Source organism: Solea senegalensis, linkage group LG19 (assembly GCF_019176455.1).
Source record: "Solea senegalensis isolate Sse05_10M linkage group LG19, IFAPA_SoseM_1, whole genome shotgun sequence".
NCBI lineage: Eukaryota > Metazoa > Chordata > Actinopteri > Pleuronectiformes > Soleidae > Solea > Solea senegalensis.
The window spans coordinates 6,608,420-6,632,429 of NC_058038.1; the positions used below are offsets into that span (position 1 = coordinate 6,608,420).

The 24,010-nt window shown below is 40.5% G+C and overlaps 2 protein-coding genes across 2 annotated transcripts; both read right to left on the minus strand.

Moving 5' to 3' along the window:
• Window positions 1–3,749: 3,749 nt before the first annotated feature.
• micall2a (mical-like 2a) lies at window positions 3,750–16,436 on the minus strand. Its single transcript, XM_044051903.1, is given in 18 exon segments — window positions 3,750–5,114; window positions 5,204–5,250; window positions 5,358–5,472; window positions 5,581–5,654; window positions 5,886–5,988; window positions 7,648–7,659; window positions 7,662–7,770; window positions 7,984–8,048; window positions 8,204–8,311; window positions 9,827–9,993; window positions 10,449–10,503; window positions 11,488–11,642; window positions 11,798–12,310; window positions 12,393–12,523; window positions 12,611–12,777; window positions 13,261–13,402; window positions 15,836–15,884; window positions 16,116–16,436. Coding segments are annotated over 18 exon segments (2,235 nt in total). The 5' UTR covers window positions 16,259–16,436; the 3' UTR covers window positions 3,750–5,034.
• A 3,060-nt stretch (window positions 16,437–19,496) lies between these two features.
• Window positions 19,497–22,553, minus strand: si:dkey-43p13.5 (visual system homeobox 2). The gene is made up of 3 exons (XM_044050292.1): window positions 22,214–22,553; window positions 21,054–21,211; window positions 19,497–20,036 (listed from the first exon to the last, which is right to left on the minus strand). Exons 1-3 carry the CDS (start codon window positions 22,446–22,448, stop codon window positions 19,614–19,616), a joined length of 816 nt encoding a protein of 271 aa, XP_043906227.1. The 5' UTR covers window positions 22,449–22,553; the 3' UTR covers window positions 19,497–19,613.
• Window positions 22,554–24,010: the final 1,457 nt, after the last annotated feature.

Here is a 24,010-nt window from a genome sequence, read left to right on the forward strand (position 1 = left end):
GACAAGATGTTAAAGCGTTGAAAGTTACCTGAAACTGATGAGGTTAATATTCTTATCACAAAGTCAGGCCCCTGTGAAAGTGGATATTGAAAAATAGCCAGGTAACCCCTCCGTATTAGAGGCTACGTATCACGAGGATTAGCAGCATAAACACCAATTACACATTTAATTGTTTAGAAAAACATGCTATATCCATAAAAGTGGCAGGGGTGTGTGTGTGTGTGTGTGTGCCACAAAAATAGGTATGTGTTGGAGTGGAGCGAACAAGGAAAACCGTGTATAAAATTAGTCAAGTGCTAGACTGGAAATGAGCAATTTTTTGCTTCTCTATCCCTTTTCAGCCATATGAATTCCCATATGTTACACTACCACGGAGGTGCAGTATTTAGACAACAGCCTACATATGTAAATTAAAAGCACTAGGACATGGTAGGAGGTGTGCGCCGCAATTAAATATTGCGCATCGGAGTATAAAAAAAACAAAATGCCATAAGAAAATGTCCTGAAAATAAGTGAAACTGGTGAATATGGGACAGTAAATGAGCAATTTATCCTTCTCTTTTCCTTTAAATATATATCTATATATATATCTATATAGATATATATGAATTTCCACGTGTTATACTCACGTGGAGATGCAGGATTTAAAAAAGCATCCATACATTAAAGAGGATTGGGAAATAGCAGGGGGGCATAAGTCGAGAAAAGCAAAAGTGTCAGTGTTTAGAAAATAAGTCCAAGTAAATGCTGGACCGTAAATGAGCAACGCATCCTTCTCCATCCCTATAGAATCATCTAAATGTACACATGTTACGGTAACATTGAGGTGAGGTATTTTAGAAAACAGCCATTAATTAAAATAAATGATGCAGGGAGTGTGTGCCTTAATAAAATATCATAGATTATGTGCTATGTGAGCATGAATTTCATGAATGTCTTACACTTAAGTCAGGGGGTAGTATTTTTTTAAAAAGAGACACCAGTGTGTCCGCGCGACAGTGTGTGCCACAATAAAATGTCACAAAATATGCGACTGAGAAACGAAAAGTAAGATAATGTCTCAAAAAATAAGTCAAACTGCTGAACTGTTATCCTTCTCTATCCCTATAGGATGATTCAAATGTACACAAGTTACACCAACAATGAGGTCCATTAATTAGAGTTAATGCAGCAGCATGTGTTTGTGCCATAATAAAATATCATAGTTACTAACTGTTGAATGGTGGACTATAAATGAGTATTTCATCCCTCTCTATCCCCTTCATGACCACGTGGATTTCGCCATCTTACACTTAAGTGTCGGGTATTATTAAAAGAGACATCAGTGTGTCTGGGCAACAGTGTGTGCCACAATAAAATATCATCATATATGCGTTTGAGACCAGAAAACAAGAAAACGTCCCAGAAAATAAGTCACACAGCTGAACACTGGACTGTAAATGAGCAATTTATCCTCCTCTATCCCTTCACGACCATATGAATTTCCACACATTACACTAACACGGAAGGGTCTGTCACTGAAATTTGAAATGGAGGACAAAAGGGCCAGCGAGCAAATGGCTTTTTTCTTCCTTTTTTTTTTTTGGAGACACCATCCTCTGAAATCTCTGCCAATGTGAATCAGAGGTAAAAAATACAGTGCAGTAAGTCGACCTCTGAGGCGGCACAGAGGAGGGTAGAGTGAGACGTTCTGCTATCTATTAAGACTTGCGCTATGTATATATTGTGTTTGGGAGGAATTTTACTGATCCACAAAACCAGCAGGAAGGGATAAGAGCGAGTCCCTAAGACCATGCGGTGAGCAAATGCAGTGCAGATTCTCGGGCAAAGTCGAAAGTTGCTGTGCCGTTAAGGGAAGAAAGTCTGGCAGAATCCTGCATGCCCACTGATAACATGGTTGGATTAAGGATGTTTAAGGGAAGTGAAAATTATTCATTTGAGTTGGATGAAAGCAGCACTTGTCAAGTCTACCAGTCATGCACTTTATACATTTCATTTCCAGTAGCCGGCATGCATAATTTCCCCTCAATGCAAATTTCTACACACTGGAAAAATGGTGAGCATATTTACCCCGCTCCCTTAACACATTCTCTGACACAGAAAACGGATCATCGCTATTGAACGGGGGGGGGGGGGGACGACGACAAAACAATGCAATTTGGTTTGCAGAGGTGTGAGAATCTAATTTTGTGCGGCAAGATAAAGTCACGGGACTCGGTAGAGTACAAACAACAGCTTTCATTTGAAATCATGCCTGAATCCAATAAAAAAAAAAAAGGAAAAAAGTAAATGTTTGGTGCTCTCTGTGCTCAACAGCGTGACATCTATGGAAATAATTCTAGCACGGGCCCACTTATCCAAACAGACTGGTATAATTACTGGTTTTAAGTTGCACATGTCTCGGCCTCACTGTTGGTCTAAGAGCCTCGTAAACCGAGTATATGTACTGTATATCTGTCTCTCTATACAAATATTATGATCTCTCTGATGAGAATTAAGTCTCCTGCCTGGATGGCCAATAAATTAGAGGCACGCTTCTCGTTTACTCATCAGAGCTAATGAGCCTGATAAAATTACCTCGAGAATCATAATTACAGGCTAGTGGCAGAGTCTCTGGCAGGGACTGGAATAACACGACACACACAGTGCAGTGACACACACACACACACACACAGAGACAGAGAGAGAGAGACAGAGAGAGAATTCAGATTGTATTGCAAGTGGCAGCACACGACAGCTAACCTAAAACATCACAAAGCACTCACATCTCATTAATGGAAAAAACACTGATGTCAACATGGAAAACCAAAGCAAAAAAAAGTGTCCCTCTTCCCTCCCCTGCAGCATAACTACAGCAGCTAATGAGACATAAAGAAAGTTGGAAAAAAAAAAAAAAAAAAGGACAGGGTGTTTGAAATCACCACATTTGAAAATAAAAAATGCACAGGATTAACATAATGCAAGGTGCCGAACAATATCGCCAATTCCACCTCTCCGTCGGAGCGGTTCAAACAGATTTTTACCTCCCTTTCATAAAGATTAAGCACTTCATGGGTAATGGCATATTTTAATGAATGATGGCAGCCTGGACACAAGAGCTCACCTCAGAGGATTCCATTTCATCACACATTCACAGGATGAATTGTTTTACTTATGAATATTAATGTCCCTCTAATTTGAGGCTGTTGTTAATGCTTGTCGCTAGGAGCTTGGCAAATCAGGTCCCATTCCTGTTAAAACCATGTATTAGACACCCGCTCCCCCCCCCTCCCCTCCTGACACTAAGCCCTCGCCTTTGATTCTTAATTGCAGAAGTGCAAGCATTTGCAGTAGATGGGGCGCAAAGCTTTAATTAACTCTAATATCACACATTCAGTCTCGACTGTCACCCGCATCACGCGTGGCATTTCTTTCTTTTTTTTTTTTTGTACCAATATCATCCCCAACTCTGCTCGGGTAGAAAGATTTGTGTTCCAACTTCACGATCACAATTTCACGCATCTCAAAATGAGGGAGGGGAGGGAGAGGGGGACGTCTCGTTGGTAAGTCGCTGGAACGCTATATTGACGGCACGTGAATGATCATCATCAGGATGAAGAAGCGATCGCAGCGCGTGGCTTTAATGGAAGGGGAGTCGCAGCATTGTTGGTTCCCGAGCGCCTCGGCGCTTGAGTGAAGTGATAAATGAAATAAAAAATAAAAGTTCTGCTCAGCAAAAGGAACATACACACACACACACGCGCGTGTGCTAATCTTCAAAGGATTTATTGGACAACAAGTTAAAAAAGAAGAAGAAAATAGGAGTACACGTCCTTTAAATAACACTTCCAAAAATGCAACATTACATTCCGTTTCCTTTAAAAAAATAAATAGAGAAATAACCACCACACGTCCCTTTCAACTCAGTAATAGCTCAGGTGCCGAGCAATTGTGATGCAGATATTAGTGTAAAGAGTAATGTTTAATTAAACCAGGTTTGAAGATAAAGCGCTCGGTACAACCTATAGTTTTATAAGCCTTCGCCGCGGCCATAAGCTATAACTGGCTCCACCTAATCCTCTCCTTCCTCCACATAACATTACTGCATCAGCGCAGCCCCCCCCCAAAACACTTTTGCAGCATTTATAAAATTAGCAAAAAGAAATTAACTGTCGCCCTGCACTGTGGCAAATTGGATTCCCCGAGTTGTCGCCCTGCGATTCAGCATACCCAGGCTGCCACCTACAGTACAGCACGAGAGAGGAGGAGCAGCAGCAGCAGCAACAAGGCAGCTCAACATGTGTGGCTCCAACACTACACAGTCATTCAAACTTAATTGTCGAGGCTCTTTCCTGCTGCTAATATCCTTTACAGGAAATTTGTTAAAATCCGTTATTAAATAAATAGTGAAATAATTTCATTTTTCAGAGACGGCTGAAGGATTACACTCTTTATTTCTCCCGCCTTCCTATTTGCACTCGGAGCAGCCAGTGCTCCCTGTGTAATTTACACTTTGTGAGAGTTAATTTTGACTCTCAACATCCATTTTCTTTCCGTTTTTTTCCTTTCTGACCAAGCGCATTTTAATTTGCTCGCCTCATAAATTAGATCCCTCGTTCCAATAACTCAATAAATACAGAACATAAACACATATACATATATATATATATATATACATATATCAAAATTGTGACATTTCTTGTGATCCATACAAGTGAATAATTCACGGCAATTATTAAATGTGTGTTTCTTTTTTTTTTGCCCGTAAAAAATAAACCGACTCACTCTGTGTGACGTAAGCAAAACAAACCATAACACTAAATTACAACCACACCATGAACTGAAGGTGAAGCAAATATAATTTTATCACTAAACGTGAAAATCCACAAAAAAAAACCACATCATTTCTCATCATAACAACATATTTTACCCTCACCTCCAATTTGTACACATGCAATTGATATAGAAAACACCTTAAAATGTATTTAAGACTATTAATTTAGCTATTATAAAACAAGTTTCGTGAATAAAATACAAATATAAAAACCTTGCGGGTCATTCCACTCGTCTCTTACTTCTTCGCCTGAAGAGTTTTGAGATGGAGGATTTCCTCTTACTTTTTGCTTTCTTTACACCTATTCATCAACACAGATGCATATGTATCTTTAGAAATAACATAGTCAGACTGTATTTCAATAAAAAATGTCAAATAAACCACACTTACCAAGATTCTTCATCATTTCGTTCAACTGCTGATCCTCCTCCACCTCCCTGAAAGTGGCAAATCCTTGAATTATTTGGCCTTCAGTGCATCACGGATTCATGTTGTTATAGAAACAGTATTTGCATATGATTAGCACATTAATTCATGTTGTCACCTGAGCCGGTCCTCATCCAGACCCTCCACGATGGCGTTCCTGCCGTTGACGATCTCCACCAGCCTCTGCATCAGCAGCGTCTCCTGCCGTCGCTCGTCTCTGGACTTTAAGTGATCTGCAACGACAAAGTGGACACTTTGACTTCAGCTCCAGAGCAGGACGGACGTCGACTCCGTCCACCGAGCGCTGAGGACGAACCTGCATGCATGCGGCAGCGTCTCACCTGGCTTTTCCAGCAGCCGGCGAAGTTCGCCCTCCACACCTGGCTGCTGCTGCTCCAGCTCCTGAGTCCTGGCTCTGACGTGTGCGCGTGTCATTAATTAAAGAGGCAAATCGAATTTATTCTGCAAATTTAATCTTCTAACCCCCCCCAAAAAATGGTAAGGATCTCAAACCGGTGAATTTTCTTTGACGTGTTAATAAGTTGTCATGTTTTTTTCCATGAGTTATGCAAGTGCATGGGAGACGGCCTTTCATTCACATAAGATAGACATAAGATAAAAGTATATAAAACAGTTGTTCACTCACATGTATACAAGTTCTGACTCTTTTCTAATGATCATCTGCTTCTTTCGAATCAGCTTGAACCAGTCAACCATCAGCGGGTCCATCAGTATGTCGCCCTCTCCCTCTGAAAGAAGAAAAGAACAAAACAAAAACACACATAGGTTATTTTGTGAATGTAAGATGTTTTATGTATTTTACTTATTATTTATTTACTTACTTTACTTGGTATTTTTATGTTACTGTACAGCACTCAGCACTTTATTTATAGAGCACTTAAATGTGCTCTATAAATAACGTGGATTGGATTATTTTAGTTATTTGGTCCATAAAATGTCACAAACATGTTGCTCGTTGTTTCCCAAACTTCAAAATAATGATGTCCACAAACCAAATTTCCACAAACCAAAAACCAAGTTTCAACAATTTCTTTGTTTTTCTAACTATCAAAAAGTCACTCAAAGTGATTAACCTATAGTTGGCGATAAATAATACATTAATCACTGCGCCCCTATTCTTATGTCAAATACTGCAGCAACGGAGGTCAAAGGGAACATTTACAATAATAGGTTCAGCTCACCATCTTTATTATCATTAGACTGCATTAATTACATGATAATACAATTAACTGTAATTGCACTGATTGGGTTTGTGGAGTCATTTTGGCTGATGTCAGCACTGAAGCTGTAGCTAGACCTCAGAGTAAAGTCATGAAAGCGCTGCAGCAAATCATTACTCTGCTGTTTAGTGTCGACATTACTCATCAAGTGTGACATAATAAAGACTCAAGTGCTAATATGCAGTTTTTGTAAGGTGTAAATATCTTTGTTTATCACTTAGTTGCTACTTCTTGGGTGGGTTTAGATGGCGTCGTCACATATAAATGTTGTACTCGCAAACTTTAAACAAACATTTTCTGACTTTGTACTTAGATGCAGCCTGTATTTAATGATGTCTATTGTCATTTTTATTTAATATCCCACAGAAATGCCAACAATGCATATTTCAAAGTGAATTGAATTAAGGTTTTTATCATGTAGACCAACAAAGAGGGAATACACAGTAAAGTGTCTACAGTAGATCATAGATCATATCACCTAGTAGCAATTTGCTTATTTACAAAAAAAACAAACAAAAAAAACAACATTCTGCAGATTTTTCCAATTTGACGACGCAGTTGCACAATCAAAACACACGAGACTTCACACTTTCAACACTGAAACATTCCACTTGAGACGTGAATGATCTCTAACGTGGTGCGCAACTGATGTCACATTTTAGGCAAGGGATTTCCATTCTGAGGTTTCCCGACACACAGAGGAAACAAAAAAGACAACATATATATATATACATACATACAGTACATATATATATTACTATACTACAACTAAGTCATGTTGACCTTGAGGAAAGCAATCAGTCTCCTCCCCTCCTCCTCCTCCTCCTACTCCTGCTACCTTAAAAAGAGAAGCACTGTCCCAGTGGGCTGTCTTTGCCTCTCACCTCATTTGGCTGCAGAAACAGTAATAGAAATGACAGGTAACACTGATGGTGTGTGTGTGTGTGTGTGAAGCAACCAGGACACAACTTCAGCAGTTTGGACAAATTCAATAAAATATCAAAGTTTGTGGGCAAGGTTATTCTCTACAAGAAAGTCCACATCAGAAGTAAGTGGGTGGGTTTGAAGGACTGTTTACTTTCTTAAATTGAAAAGTGTGTTTCTAAATCTGTCCACATTCCGGGTTTTTTATCTGTGAAAAAACGGGGGACTCGGGGAATAAAGTACCTTCCTCGCAGCAGCAAGCTTCTTCTCCAGCTCCACGCCCTCCTTCTCCAACTGAGCCAAGTTTGTCTCGATGTCATTCAGCTCCCTCTCGATCTGCTCCACCGGGACGTGGTAAGTCCTCACCTGATATAAAACAAACAAAAAAAAAGAGTCACAGTCACGTAAAAGACCAATTTAATAAAAAAAAAAAAAAGTCTGGCTTTAGGATACACCAATGTAAAGAAGTTTAAAGTATATATATATATATTTTTATTTTTTTATCCCTGGGAATGTAATGAAAGCATCTTTGCAGAGCTGTAAATTAATCTCTTAAGAGACTTAATGGAGGGAACTTACAGAGGGTGACCTCGTTTCACTCCTGCAGGCGTCGGCGGGTGACAAATACTTTCCCTTTTTAGCACCTAGGAGGTAGATGAAATAGGATTTGATATTCTTTCCATGGCAGCAATTCAGAGGAGGCATTGTCACAAACAATTTCACCTGCTTTATTTTAAGTAAACATGAAAATAATGCACTGTATACGTGACGCTACTGCGACGATGAGCTGAGATCCCACCTGACGCACGTCCACGATCGGCTGATGTCGGCGTTGAGAAGCCGACGGATTCCACAGCTGGACGTCTGGACGGGGGTTTCACAGGCGAGTGATTCGCGTGTTTAGAGCCTGAAATGAGGACAAAAGGGTTTAATATGATGAGGAGCAGCAGCAAGTTTGACCAAAGCCAAAACAAAATAACAAGAATGTCAAGCTACTTTGGTCCAGACTGAAAATGACATGCACAATCCCAGAGAGCAGTGGCTCTCAAACTTTTTATACCAAGTACCACCTTCATCAACGTTAAAATACAGTGGCAGAGCAAACAGAGCAAAGTCAGCTACAGACTTTTCACAGCAGGCCGATTTATTAACCCTTAGTATGGTCATTTGCCATGGGAATAATATACAACTCCTTATATGGACATCCTGGGGGTGTGTGTTTATAGGTCACATATTCAGGCTTTAAAAATGCGTCTTCTTTAGAGTTGTTGAGTCAAAGTTACGATTCATTTTACGTCGCATTGTCAGTAGTGATATAAAGTAGCAATCATTGTGCAGAAGTGACAAAATAGACCGTTTTTCTTTTCTTTTTGTTCATCAAAACAAACCAAGTGAACTTTTGAACTGTGACATGGTTCCAAATTTCACAAATTCAATGCGATTTTAAAGGTGTGTTTATATAGTTGATGAAAATGATAGAGATTTTTCATCAGATTGTCTATAGGTTGTGCTGACCAAAAGGATATAAGACACTCTATATTGCACATTATTATACCCTCTGTATATACTGTACGTTAAAACAGAATAATGGAAAAAAAGCAGCCGAAATGCTCTGTGTTCTAAGGGTTAATTTCCAGATCTGATTCAGTTTAAAACAGCAAATAGTATTCAAAGCAAGAAATAACTTACTTCCAAATAAAATAAAGTTGTGTTTTCAGCGAGACAAGGGGTAAACTAAATTTAAAAATGCAGTGGTGCTAGGACAACTTTAAAAAGTATGTGTGTTAAGAGAGTAAAATCATAAAATCAGTTATATAAGAAGATATAAGAGCAGTTTAATCCAGGCCAGTGATGGAAATGTTGTGTTTAAAGCCAGAAATATTTTGAGAACATAAATATCTTTGTATAAAACACTGTAAATATGTAAAGATTTGGTGATGGGATAAAGTAGTTTATAAATTGAGTTGTGTGTAAAAGGACTGGGGTATAGGTACATTTAAGTTTATACTTACTCCTTTTCAAACATGTGACGAGATGTAAATGTAAACGTGTTGTCATTGTAAATCTATCTGTTCCCAATAAGATAATTAATCCTCTCATCCTCCTCCTCCTCTTCCTCACTTAATACTCCACACACTGCTACAGCAATATTAGATTAAGATGGAGCTGAGGTTGGATTTCCCAGCTCCTTTATTATAGATTCAGATGCGTCTTGGGCAAACACATAAACCCTGGTAGCATGTGAATGTACAGAGATGCTGTGCATGAATGCATAATGTGAAAAGCTATGGATTATTACAGACCATTTACCACTGGAGTGGAGCGGAAAGTGCGATCAGGTAACAAAGTGGGCGGTATGAATGGACCAGAGGTCAGATGTGACCAGAACACGAGGAGAGACCTTTATTATGAAGTGACTTACCCAGGTTTACAGAGGTGGGCTGAGGCTTTTGTTCAGCAACGCTAACTGGAGGTTGTGAAGGTGCTGGAGGTGAGGGAGACCTTGCTGCCATCCTGGAGACATTAGCGGAAGGCGAGAGCATGACTCCAGCTTCACGCTGCTCCGTGGAGGCTTCGGCTTCAGCATCTCTGTAAAAAAGTCACGATGCATTGAGCCTAAAAGGTGACAAGCGTTCGGAAGAAAAGTGCAGCTTTTTATGTGACGCAGACGTTCCTCACCTTCCAGATTGATAGAAAAAGGTGAGGAGGAGAGCGGAGGAATCATCAGCAGAGATTAGAAATGAGAGAAGTCTAGTGTTAGGAGTACAGGGCAGAGATCAGGCCCGGCATTCTTCAGAGCTGCTTAGGACGGGGGACAGAGTTAGTGGCCGCAGCCTGAGCCAGTCAGCAAGAACAGAGACGGCGGAAGCTGGAGGTTTCTGCATTCTGAGAAGAGTGAAGGAAGATGCTGAGTGGTCAGAGATGTTTGGGGGGGGAGAAAATCTTTCAAGATGTTTCATTTCCACCTGTGTGATTTTCCCATTCCCAGCTGAGTGAGTAATATATGAAGTCAGATTGATTTTTAGATTTCTGAGAATACTTACTTTAGACGGAGCTCCGTTCTCAGCGGTTTGATCTTTGATTGCTCCTCACGGCAGACTGGGAAAAACAATGTAATAAAAACAAAATTAATGATGTTTTTTTATTATTATTATTATTGTTGATGATTGATTGATTTGGTGATTATAATTCAGTTTTTATTTAAAGCAAGTTTTACGAGTTTGGGGTTTTTCCTTCCCAGCCAACATTAGATTGTGCATTTGCTCCATAAAAGTGATAGAAATGTCACTTTAGTTTCCATATATCACTGCATTTGCATCTTTAGAACACACAGGATATGGTTTTCCTGGAATAAACTGCTGTACATGTACCAAATAAATACCAGAAATAAAGCAACCAAACAAAACACAGAAAACATAAGCAGGAAAAACAACATAACAGTATAATAGATTCAAAAAATCACAAGACTGGAGGATGTGTGATTAACTGATAATCAAAACTGTCCAGATGATGAATTCATTTAACTGTAAAAGGCAAAAATATTATCATTACATTATCTTGTCACACACAGTTTTGAACTAATTATGAACAAAGAGGACATTTCCACATCAACTTTGGTGTGAAATCTGCTTTTGTGATAATGTGCGCGCATGTACAGCTGATAAGGAAAACAGCTAATTATCTCAAATCAGAGCACATTATTGATCCCGACTTGCACATGTATGTGAAACAAATGGGGGGAAAAAAAGGCACAAACTCCATTTTGGCATGAAAAGGAATTGCTCTCCACGATGGAAAGGCTTCCATCAATGCCGATAATACGGGGGAGCATTTATAATGACAACCAACAGTAATTGTATTTCTGTCTGAGAGACAGAAATTAAAATGTCAGCTAACAATGTACGAGATAGACGCACCGTCTGTGTAAATACGGCAAAACAAGGGGACAAAGAGGGCTTTGTTTTCCATGAATGCATTCGGTGACAGACAGAGAGAATGGGTGGGTGTGGTGGTGGTGGTGCATGTTGGCTGGATGTCAAATAATGGATCAAGAATAACTGAAATGAATTCAGGAGAGCTTGCCTGGAGCGCTTGTGTGTACAGTCATTGGCCTCGTGTCGTCTCTGCCCATGACCTCAAGACCTGGCGATTCCTTATTGTTTGTCTGGCGGGCCGTGGGCCGTCCGGCCCAGTTTCCTGTTGGGCCTCCGCTGCATTTATCTGGACTTGGCTCAAACCTGCAGCGAGAGAAACAGCCTCGCCGTCAGCCCTTAATAACAAAAGTCATTACAAACCACAAACATACAATGGGAAAACACTAAAAATATCCAAGGAGGAGGAGGAGGAGGAAATAAAAATCAATTCAAGGCCACACAATGTAAACAGAGCTCACCGTCTCTCTGCTGAGCGAACAGTGAATGGCCGTTTGTTGTTATTGTTGCAGTTTGCTTCTGCTAGTGTCTTCCCAGCTGCAGTCCTGGATCTGCTCCTCTCCTCATTAGAACTCAGTTGGACCTTTGACCACGCCAGAATATCAGTGAACTCTGCAGACTTCCTGTTGTCCGCTGAGGACTCGGAGACTGAAGGCGCAGCCTGGAAAAACCTCTGCCGGGCCACCTGCGTCTTCTGTGCCGAGGCCGTCCAGGACGGAGAAGGTGGAGCAGGTGGACTAACTGGATTCTGGACAACATTCAGCGGCGCCGACAGCACGGACGAGGGGCGTGACGCAGGCTGGTTCCGAGTGGCACCGTTTGGTCGCGCAGCTGAACCGGTGGGTGTGTTTTTGGTCCCCGCGTCGGAGGAGGAAGGTTTGCAACTGTTGTGGTGGGTGTTACAGATGAAAGTGTCCGGATTCTTGCCCGCTCTGTAGCCTCCTGCGTGAAGCACGCCGGAGCACTCGCTGCATCTGCATCAAAATATCAGCGGGATTAAAAAAAAGAAAACACATGAAAAGGAAAAGTATTGATTAAAAGAGATCCAGGTCTTACTTGAAGCAGCTTCTGTGATAGAGCTTGCCGTCCACAAAGTGCCTCTGAACCAGATGAACGTGGCTCCTGCATGCGGCACACTTGCTGTTGAGAGTTCCACTTTTGTTTGTGTTTTCTGCCAAAACTGCTTTCTGAGGAAGAAAAACGACAACTGAGAGACGACAACAAAGATGCAGTGTAACCAGAGCAACAATGATGAGGACGTCATTGGTAGTAACCTGAGCTGCAGCTCTGGTCACTTTGGGTGAGGCCGGAGCCGTGAGAGTGGATGGTTCACATTTGTCAGGGGTGGTTTTAGGTGCAAAAGTTTTGGCAGCCACTGGTAGATTTTTTTTCTCTGATGGCTCCTCTTTGGAGCCCTCTGCTGGCCTTTTCACACCTCCCACTGAGCAAGGACAAACAAAAAGACACCATTAGTGTCATGACATGACGGTGAAGAACAGGAGAGAAACTGACCTGTACACCTCAGCCTGAAGAGAGAGATAAGACTAGTTAAATGACTAACCTCAAGTTATGGCAGTAACTAGTGGCCACAGGTGTTTGTTTTGGCTGATTAACATTAGAAAGTTGGATTTTAAAACAATGACACTTCATCTTTTCAGCTAAATAGACGTTTGATTGAAGATCATACATCTGTTTTGTAATATAAATGTGTTGTGATCACATAATTCCCTCAACCTGCTCCAGAGAGATCACGTTCAGTGGCTAAAAATGTTTTTTTTCACGTCAAAGTAACCTTGAACTTAAACGTTGGCATTTTTCAATGAGTCTAAATGTACATTCCTGCTAAATGTGACATAGAAGGATGAGGCTGACAGGCAAATTGGAGGAGGAGGATGAGGGGACAAACAAACAGCCATGTTCTCACTTGGTGTCCGTCCTCTAAAGTAGTTGTAGTACTGGGACACATAGGTCAGAATGCTGAGTCTGTCCGGGACCCTCAAAGCCACCATGTCTTCAGCGTCCAACAAAGCTGGGATCCCCAACTTGTCCTCTGCGACCCAAAACGCCTTAAAAATAAACAAAGTGTTCACCAGCAGTCATTTGAGATTTAATGATAGTGCACAATGGGCCAAAGTTCTTTTTTGTTAACCACACAAAAATGCCATCACGGCATGTGTAAAAATGTCAGACGCTCCATTTTAAACAGAGTATTCTGTGGCCCGGTCCACACACACACACACACGCACAGGTCTGAAAATGGCTGTATAATGAATAGAAAATAGAACTTCCTGTGAGCTGGCAGAGATGAGAAGAATGGGAACGGAGGGAGCAGGATATCAACGCTTTGTTTAAGATCAGACTGGGCATGTTCTTTAAAGTTAAAGCAAAGCCTCACTGAACACTCTATCTGCTGATGTTAAAGGTCATCGTGTGTAAAATAGAGGAGGGTTTACTGGCAGGAAATGAATACACTCCCATAAGTATGTATTGTAGAAGTGTATAATCTCTGGAAAATTAGCCTTAGAGTAAGCTTTTTGTTTGCCCTTGAGGCAATGACCTTTTAAAAACAGCCCAAACAGTCAAATCAGCCAGAGCGTGCATTTCACATTTTGAATTGGAACGATCCAAAGGACGCAAATCAAGAAAAATGACATCATTTCTGGTCCGCGAAGGCCACCATAGTTCCCTCATGAAGAAGGGGAACAGAAGAGTAACAATCTACACTCTCACCATTAGATGTCACTATTTTTCACACGATGGACTTCAAAAATCACTAAAAAATGTATAGAAGGCTGAGTAGCGTTCAAAGTGTGCAAACTCAATGTGAACTATTTTACTATATTTAAAACTCTTTGGTTTGAACCTCCAGTTTGAATTATTACGTTTAGTCCGTGCTAAAATTGGTTTTCTATAAGCTTTGCTTTCACCACGTCACTCGTCTCTGCCACCCGGGTGCGGTTTCTGTGGGACAATGATGATTTGATTTGTGTCGCGCTTTCCTGGTATCTCTGAAGACGGGCAGGAACACTCAAAGAAAAACTCAACTTTGCAACCGGGAAATAATCTTGTTGAAAGAGGAACGAAAGCAGATGAGGAAGGAGACTGAGGAATTTAGCTCCAATAACAGTAATAGGTCAAATAATCCAGCAACATATTATATTAATACTACTCCAGTTGTTATTGTCGTGGAAATTTGGGCGAGAAAAGAAATAGTCAAGAATAGACTTTATTCTTTTAATAAAAAGACAAGATTGTTACTTTACTCCGGAAGAGGAACGTAGGCGTTAACCCTATAATTCAATGATCCCGTCTACTGTACAAAAACACAGTCACTCAGCAAAATATATTACCATTGGGTGTGTCTGGACAGAGCTGTGTTTAGCTACTTCTGCAGTGATGAGATAAGAAGCTGGCCTCACTCTTGACGTCCGTCTGGAAACCACCTCAGAGTTAAATTAAGAAATAACTTTTTTTTTCTTTATTTTGTTCCATATTTCCTCTGGAGCATTTTCCGAGGAAAACTTCTCAAATCCATACGAGCGTGTTTACTTTCCATGTCTGACTGAACAATAATACGCCACCTGGAACCTCTAAAGGGATACAGAGATCTGTTGTCTCACGAACAAGCCCTGAAATAACCACCTGTAAGTAACACGACACGATTCATGAAATATAGACGCGTGCATAGTCATCGCTCTCGTGTTGCAGTGCAGGGGAGCATCTTCAGACGCCGACCAGGACTTGAACGCACTATTCTCTCAACCACAAATCTGGTTTAAAGTTCTCCTCGCGTCGACTCGGGAGAGACGTATATAACAACAACATCCTCCAGTGAGCCGTCATCATGTGGATCGAGTGGCAGGAACAAGCAAGGCTCATTCAAAATGAATAACCTGCGTGGAGAGCGTGTCCCTCTGAGCTCAGGTGTTGTTGCAGACAGTGCCAGGCTCATCCAAGACAACCAAAGGAAGTCATGTGAGGCCTGTGACCCCCCGCACAGGAAGCTTGTAAAGCGGAGGAAAGACTACATAATGGAATGGTCCCGACTGTGCCGCTTAAAGGTCACGTCGGGGTGAACAAAATAAGTAAGTTAAGGTCAAGTGCACGGAGGGAGAGCAGAGGACGGAATGAGGAGATCATTTTCAGTGTGATAAGAACTCAGAGAACTTAAAAGTATTTAGACATACGACGAGTTGCGAAAGAAGTGTTGGTCAGTATTTCAGAAACACACAAACGGATGGTGTGAAGAAGAGAGACTACGCAGTGAGCAGCAGACAGAAAGAAAGAAAAACAACAATAATTGAACCTGAAAAGGAATGGAGAAAAAAACAAAACATCTCTGAACATTACACAACACGTGGAAGCAGATGAATACACCAAGTGTCACTCACTTTAATTGGGTGTACCTAATAAAGTGGCAGCCGAGTGTACATCAGATTTTGCACCTGGGGGAGCAGGAGTGTGTGAAGGCAAAGCAACAAAAGGCTCAGCAAACTCACCAATCTGTTGTTCTCAAACACATCCTCCTTTCTGAGTGAGTCATAGTCTCTGCGTATAAACAGGAACACAATGAATACAGAGACTCAAATAAGTTCATGGGAAAAAAACTAAAACCTGAGTCTGAGAGGTTCAACTATTAATAACTTGTTACAAGTTCTACATAATAAGAGCAGGACTCTAAGAGCTTACCTCAGATCAATGAAATACAAGTACATGACAAAACTACATGAAAAAAAAAAAAACTACAGAAAGTTAAACATTTCAAGTTTTAATACTTACATTAAATCCGGCCTGTACTTGTGTATGAGTGCACAGAAAGCCAGTCCGCTCCTGAATGACGTGGTCATGTTGGTGATGGCCACATCTCGGTATCCATCACACTGCGTTTTACACCACAGCTCCAGAGCCTTGATGGCAGCCATGCTCCCACTCCCACTCCCACTCTGCTGCTGGACAACACGCACTGAGGTAGCAGGAGGAAAGCAGAGGGTTTCAGTGAGGAGGAGCCGGAGGAAAGACAGATAAAGAGAAAAAGCTTCAGCGCAGCTGCAGCTGCTGCGTCCTGTTTCCTCCGGTCTGTCTTTGCCACAGTGCGTTTAGGTTCAGTCTGTCTGTCTGTCTGTCTGTCTGCAGGTCGAGCTGGACGCTGTGAGCGTTTCTCATTACGCTAATTGACGCCGACTGATGACCCGTCACTCAGGAGCGTTGAATTAGACTCAGACAGAGAGGCGCGCATGTCCAAAAGTTTGTTTGTTTGTTTATTTAATCATGTTTACAGTCGAGTTATCACTTTAGGAAATACATATCCTACATGTACAATATACTTAAAAAGACATTATGGACGTTAAGTTTGATAAATAAGGCAATTTTGAAGTGGTTTCTAACTGTTTCTAGTGTATTTTGGCGTTTCTTTGCTGCTGAACTGTACATTTGTCTGTAAGATGAATAAAATATCTATCTATCTATCTATCTATCTATCTATCTATCTATCTATCTCTACTTACTTGTATTTGTATCTTTGTGAGGTCCAAAAAATGTACAAACCTTTCTTTGTGAGGGACATTTTTGTCTGGGACCCAGAACTTTAAAGGGCTTTTTCAGGGTTAAGAGCTGGTTTTAGAGTAAGGATTAGAATAAGATTTATTTAGTTGTGGTTAGGGTTAAGGTTAAGGTAAGGGACTCACTAAAAACAAAGTTTGTGCATGTGTGTTTGAGTGATCACTCAGTGAAAGACATTCCTAATATTTCTCTTTTTCTATCCAAATTACATTAAAGTTGCCTCTGCACACACTGGTGTCATTAGTAAGTTTGAAGCCTGTCAAGCAGATAGATAGATGTTCCTACAGAGCCCCTTGAACTTAAAAAAAACATGAATATTTAAATAAAATGTGTGATTTTACTATTGGGATTGCGTTTTTGCTCCTCATGCTTTAGATCTATGGTTATCCTTCCGTCTGTCGTAGCATCAAGTTACACAAGTGTCAAACTCAACACACAACTGTCTCTCAACATGTATAATTTTACATACTGTACTGTTTTTACTAATGAGCTACTGTAAGAATTTAAAGTCAAAGGGTTTGTTTTCATTTCTCACTGTGTTGGGAGTCATGTGGACGTTTACAATAATAGTCATCTTTTTGGTGGGGGGTTTCACGAAGATGGGGCTGTTGGATGTGAGAGGTAATTAAACACCAGATCTAAACCAGCATGTTGGCAATAACAGAATCTATGATGTGATTTTTTTTTTCTATTTGGGGCCTAACTGAGGAAAACTATTGTCTTGACCTAATTAGCCAACATTACAGTGTCCTGGGGTAAAAAACAACTGAGACTTGATTCTGCAACTTTCATTCACTTAACTGGTCATGAAGAATTATACAACACGTACGAAGCTTCTCTTGAAACGTATAACTTTACATTTGACCCACTGACCTTGCCGGTGACCGTGAACCCTGTGACTAACGCGAGGCAGTGTAATGAGCGTGAGACCAGAGCTGAAGTTGAGTCTCTGAAACGTAAGCGACCCAGGACGAATTACACATATACGGTGGACATGAATAGTTCATCAACTCAGAGAGTACACAAAGAAACTGTGCTTTTAGAGTATTTAAATGTACAGTTTGTCAAATGTGGATCCTTTGCCTTTCAGGTGTAGCTTTCGGTTTGCGTCAAAACTGAAAAGTATTATAAAAACGTGGTGGTGGAAAAAACAAGGTTATTGTACACTTGTAAAGTACAATTATTTTATTTTCAATTTCTGCCAAAATGAAAAGAAAAAATATTTTTTACAAATATCTTACATACCTTTAACCTTTAAGACGTGTGGTCTTCTGTCTGAGGATACGCTCATGGCCAGAAGGGGGCAGTGTAACTCTGTATTACTCAAGGACAGTGGCGTCACTCAAAGGCAGTGAACGTAGTATAAAAGCTGAAGTGGAATTCAGCCAGCACATCATATGATTTACAATTATACAATCAGAAAATCAAATGTACGAGCAGTTAGACTGTGGGTTTAAGTATAATATATAACACTGTATGCAGGATTTAAAAAAAACAAAAAACTGTTGTGCTTTCTTAATAAGTGTAACATTCAAAAACACAATTTGACACTGAATATAGTGTCTGTAGTGTTTTTGTACAATAAGCTGTGTGAAAATCTCTCAATACTAAAATGGCAGTGCATAAAGTCCTTAAATGCAGATGTACAGGAACTTTATTGTGTCATTTATACACTGCGGACTCGCCGTTCAGCCACTTCCATTGTTTCCTGTGAGGAGGACGTGTGGCTGCACGCAGGCATCCTGCCCGTCTGTGAAACCTAACCCGAGAGGTCAGGAATAAGCTCGTCATTAGTGAAATTTACTTAAAGATTACTCGACCGTATCCCATTTCTGCTGCAAGGACGACATGATGTCGTTTGACTCGAGTTGTGTCCAGTTTAAGTCCAAGAATAGAAGTTTGTGCATTCTGAGAAGACAACATGTTTTACTTGAGATTATAAAAAAAAGAGAGATCAAATTCACCAAAATCCGGATTATTATCTGGATTTACACCAAATGTAATCTTTTATAGACATTTAAGTCAGTTTGAGATGTTGGCTTTTACTATTTTTATTGTTTAACTGTCTTTTTACGGCACTTTAGCCAACTGTGTTGTCTTTAAAGTGCTCTATAAATAAAGTTGGACTGGATTGGATAGGACAAGACTATGAATGGCAGATTCTTTCACAAATCTTTGCAATAAATGGGTCTGTTTTGCAATTTTAAGTGGTTTTTTTTGTATCTTGGATTGTCTGCGAAATCTGTTCAGTTGTAGTTTTTGAGTAATTCCGCTAAAACAAAAACAAAGCACAGAAACATGTAAATACATTTAAATGTGTTAACTAAATTTGTGTCACATACACATCATTTTTCAGTCTGAGTAGATAAAAAATAACTTTAAACATTCTGTTTAAATAAAAAACAAAGGCCAATTTATAAAACAAACAAAATGAGAACTTTTTAGTGATTTAAAAAAACAACATATATGTTTATATATGTGTATATGTATATATATATGTATATATAAATACATATATACATATATACGTATCTATACATATACATATATAGATATATCTATATATATAATATATTATATAATATAATATATTTGATTAATTTCAGCTACATACAGGATATAAAAGGGAATGTTCCGGCGTACTGAGAGTCTACATTGTCCTCTGTTTTTCTTTTTGTTACGACTGTCTGTACAAACAGGACGGAGGAAAAAAAAAAATCAATCACTGTGCGTGGCATCAGCTTCCTGTGTTTGTAACTGTGTGTCAGCCCCCGACGTGTTTACAGTGCTGTGGATCTCGGCCTCGTGCTCTCTGGCTTTGGCCCTCAGCTTGGCGATGCTGCAGGAGCGGAGCTCCTCTGAGCTCGGCCCCTCCGGCCTCTCCCACTTCCCCGACCCCTGGGTCACGGGCTGCTTACGTACGCTCAGCGCGACGCTCGCGGCCTTTGTCCATGGGTAATTGTCTCCTTCCTGCCGTCTCTCCGAGTGCTCCCTGTCGGAACCCTCCGACTGCTGCTTGAGGCTCCTGCTTGCGCTCTCCGATGTTTGGTCAGTGTCTTTTTTCACATACGGCCCTGCGATGAGCTGACTCTGGAGTTTCAGCTGACGCCGCATCTTAGCACGACGGTTCTGAAACCAGACCTGGAAACCAATAAAAGCATAATAATTTGCACATAAAACAATGTAAATTCCCTCCAAGAAAACCCCCATAAATTCATCCTAATCCCTTTAAAACATATTTTGTCATTTATCTATAGAAGCTTAAATGTCGCTTCTTTGTTATTTTGCTGCCTGCTCATTTTATTTAGCTATTTTCATCACGTCCATCTAAATAAAACTCTACTACTCAAGCAAATATACCCATTAAAGCCAGTTTGTCACTTTGACCCCAATTTCTTCAAAATGGTGACAAAATAATTTTGCAGTCAAATAATAATTAACAGTTTAAACATATTTACATAAATCTTTAATGGTTTTGTTAAAATCCACTCCATTTTCCCAGAATTCATTGTGACATCTGTGACACTGTTGAAAATGGTCAGATCTTGAATGGATCTGATTAAAAAAAAAAGAAAAAAAAAGCTCTGTTTTATTAAATGTTTGGTCAGGTCGAGAACGGATGGTCCTGCACACACGTCTGCACGGCAACAGAGGTTAATTTGAACAATTAAATTAGAACATCCAAGTGTTCACTGAGCCAGTTACTGAGAATATCAACAGTAAAACTTAAATTTATCTGTAATTTATTTGTTAATTTATGGAACGACTGTTGAAAAATGAAGTGTAGAACATAAAATGTTTGCAATTATTTCTTCTTTACTCTTGTGGTGTTGTTTTGAAAGCTTCTCTGAAACTTTAATGACATTTACAAGAAAGAAAGAAAGTAAGAAAGAAAGAATGGGGGTGTTCATCTTACACCAATTTGAATATTGAGTGGTTATTATTTTGTTTATTTAAAGACATTTTGCTACTTTGCTGAATATATATTTGACCATGTTTGAATAAAAATAATAATAATACTAGTACATTTTATTTTGCGAGCACCTTTCAAACACTTAAATAAGAAGGAATTAAGTTGGAAGTTAAAAAGTTGAGATGAAATAAAATGGACCAGACCAACACAGTAGATGGAAAATAAAACAAACTAAACGAGGTTACCTGCACTCTGGCCTCGATGAGGTCCAGTCTGAGGGCCAGGGCTTCCCTCATGAAGATGTCGGGGTAGTGCGTGCCCTCGAAGGCCTTCTCCAGCTCCTCCAGCTGCCAGCTGCTGTAGTTGGCGCGTGCGCGACGCTGCTTCACTGGCCTCTGTTCATCTGGAAAGTACAGCACAGGCAGCAATTACACAATCGCCAACGGGTGACAAGGAACTAATGGCTCTAGATTGGGTAATTAGCGCCGCGATCATTAGGCCCACTTTAACGCCGCCTGATAATTGATTGTTAGTTACGAGCTGTTAACCAATCTTTTGTAAACATTTACACTGCAGTCAGATGGTGCTCCATGTCTGTCTTGTAGAGGCTGTGCTATCATCACTGTGCCAGTTTGGCGGCATCACGACCAACCACATCACGATACTCGGGTGCAATTCCGATTTATTGTATTTGGGTGATATTGTGATTGTGATCCAAAATTAAACGACAATTGTTGAGATAATCACCCGATGTACATCACATCAGTTAGATTTTCATAATCGATTAATCTGTCAATTAGTTCCACAGTTAATCATTAATCAATCAATTATCGAGTAATCGTTTGGTCAGAGAACATAAAACCATGTCGATCAGTGTTTGTCGAACGTGGATATGACGATGTTCTCGAATGTCTCGTCTTGTCAACCAAAATGATTCACTTTAAATGATTTCTTTGTTTAATGGAGCAACAAAATGAGGAAAATATTCACATTTAAGAAGCTAAAACAATCGGAAATCTTGTTTTCGTCAAGAAAAAGCTTCAAACCGATTCATTGATGATTCATTTAGTGATCGATGAATAGATTAACTGTTTCAGATCTACTATCAATCTGGCATTTATCTAAATTATGTCAAGTTGACAGAATCAAAGTTAACAGCCATATTTAGCTTCCCCTGCTAAAAATAAACTAAAAAAGGCCAAGTAGAAAATAATCAGTGTGCTTTAAGAAAACAAGATAAAATGCTCAGCACATGTGGGCCGTCAAATGAACGTAATTCAGAAAAAAATTGTCTTTTCAAAACCTTGGATGCAGATAAAGCAACAGAACTTTCCGTTTCTGTCTATAAATCTATTAAAAATATCACAATTCTGGGAGAAAAATCATCAGTTGCCGGGAAACTCACCTATGCCATCGGCGAGCAGCCCCATCCCGACCCCCTGTGTGGCCAGCAGCAGAGCCTCCTTGCATGGCTCCGGCTGCAGATAACTCCTCAAGGACTCGTAGCTGATGAAAGGCCCCGGGATGAGAATTTGAGGCTGGGATCCCAGTCTCGTTGGGAACGCGGGGAAAAAGTGAGCTGCGGGTGAGTGGAAAACTGCAGGCAGGAGCGTCGAGACCAGCTGCCCCGGGCCAAACATGTCCAAGCTATTAATGGTCCAATTTACACGGCGGGTCCAGGTTTAATCCGACAGGGATGCTGCTTGAATAGTGAAATGCATCCCAACACCCAGAGTAAGAAAACAGTTAAGATCTGTCTACTTGGCTGCTGGCTGTGCCTCTGCAAAGGTGTTACCTGAATAGTAAATGTAAGACTTGAGTAGTGGAGGTGGTCTCACCTGAGCTTCTCCTTCAATCCTCTCCCACCTCCTCTTCCTGGTCACATGACCTCCAAGCAGACAGCAGGGCTGGGTTCATAGGACCAGGGTGAAAATCCAACCTGCGACTCATCTCTCGGTGGATTATCTGTCTTAACGCATCAGTGTTTGCCGCAGCATTCGTCATTCGTACCTTTTCCTGGTCACAACCTGGATCCTAATATATTATTCTTGTATAGATATAGATTGTGGTGATAAGGAATGTTTCCTGTGACGAGTCTGGGACAAGTTGCAACATCTTTGGCTTCTGAGGTTTCACGCGGTGAGATCTCAGTGCACACACACACACACAGGTCTCTTATCTGACTGGTTTAACAGTTGTCAAGTATAATGGGGACAAATGACTGCAAAGGAGACTTAATGAAAACACGCAGGTTGTTCGCTCCTGTGGGAGAGAGGAAAAACAGCACGAACACACCCATCACCACAGACAATGAACCGGAAAAAAAAAAAATCCCATAACCCCACTCAACTTACACTTAGTTTTGATTTTATTTATTTTTCTTAGGATTATTTTTGCCCCTAAATTTGAACACTGGCTGTGAAAAAAGCAGAAATCAAGTCAACGACAGAACATTTAACCGGGTATGAAATAATTGACATGGGGGGCGCTACATTAAACCAAACCAATCACACCCCTGCCAAATTGTACCACACCACAACCCCCAAATTTCTACTTCTTCGTTTGGTTTCTCCCATCAGAAGTGGCCACAACGGATCATCAGCCTCGATCTTGTCCTCTTCTGCCTCACGTCCTCCTCCACAACATCCATGATCCTCCTCTGTGGTTGTCCTCTTTTCTCCATCTTCAAACATCCTTTGTCCAACCTCGCCTTTCGTACTTTATTTCCAAACTGTGCCTCAGATATGCTCATTTCTAATCCTATCCATCCCGGTCACTCCCCCCCAAAAAAATCTCAGCATCTTCAGCAGCTCTGTCAAAAACAAAGCACTGAGCTGATAATAAACCATCTGCTACAAATCAAATCCTTCTGTCGCCCCCATGAGGATTTCTGAGTGATTACCAAAACACTGCTGACGATGGTGAATCAAGCATTAATTCAAGCATCAAACTGCAGAAACTAAAGCCATCTCACTTTACCAGTGCGATGTAGCTGTTGTACGACGGCATCTGCGAGTTGTGACGCTAAAGAACATTTACACAGTGTGGGAGTGTCGGCGGGCGACGCAAGAAGACGCCGCTATCGCGAGCGAAGCGTGGAGAGGAGAGGTTCAATCAGCATTGTGTGAACTCATTTGACAATATTTTAATATGTAAAGAAAATTGATTTATATTTAAAATGTACGACTGTACACTGTTTTTC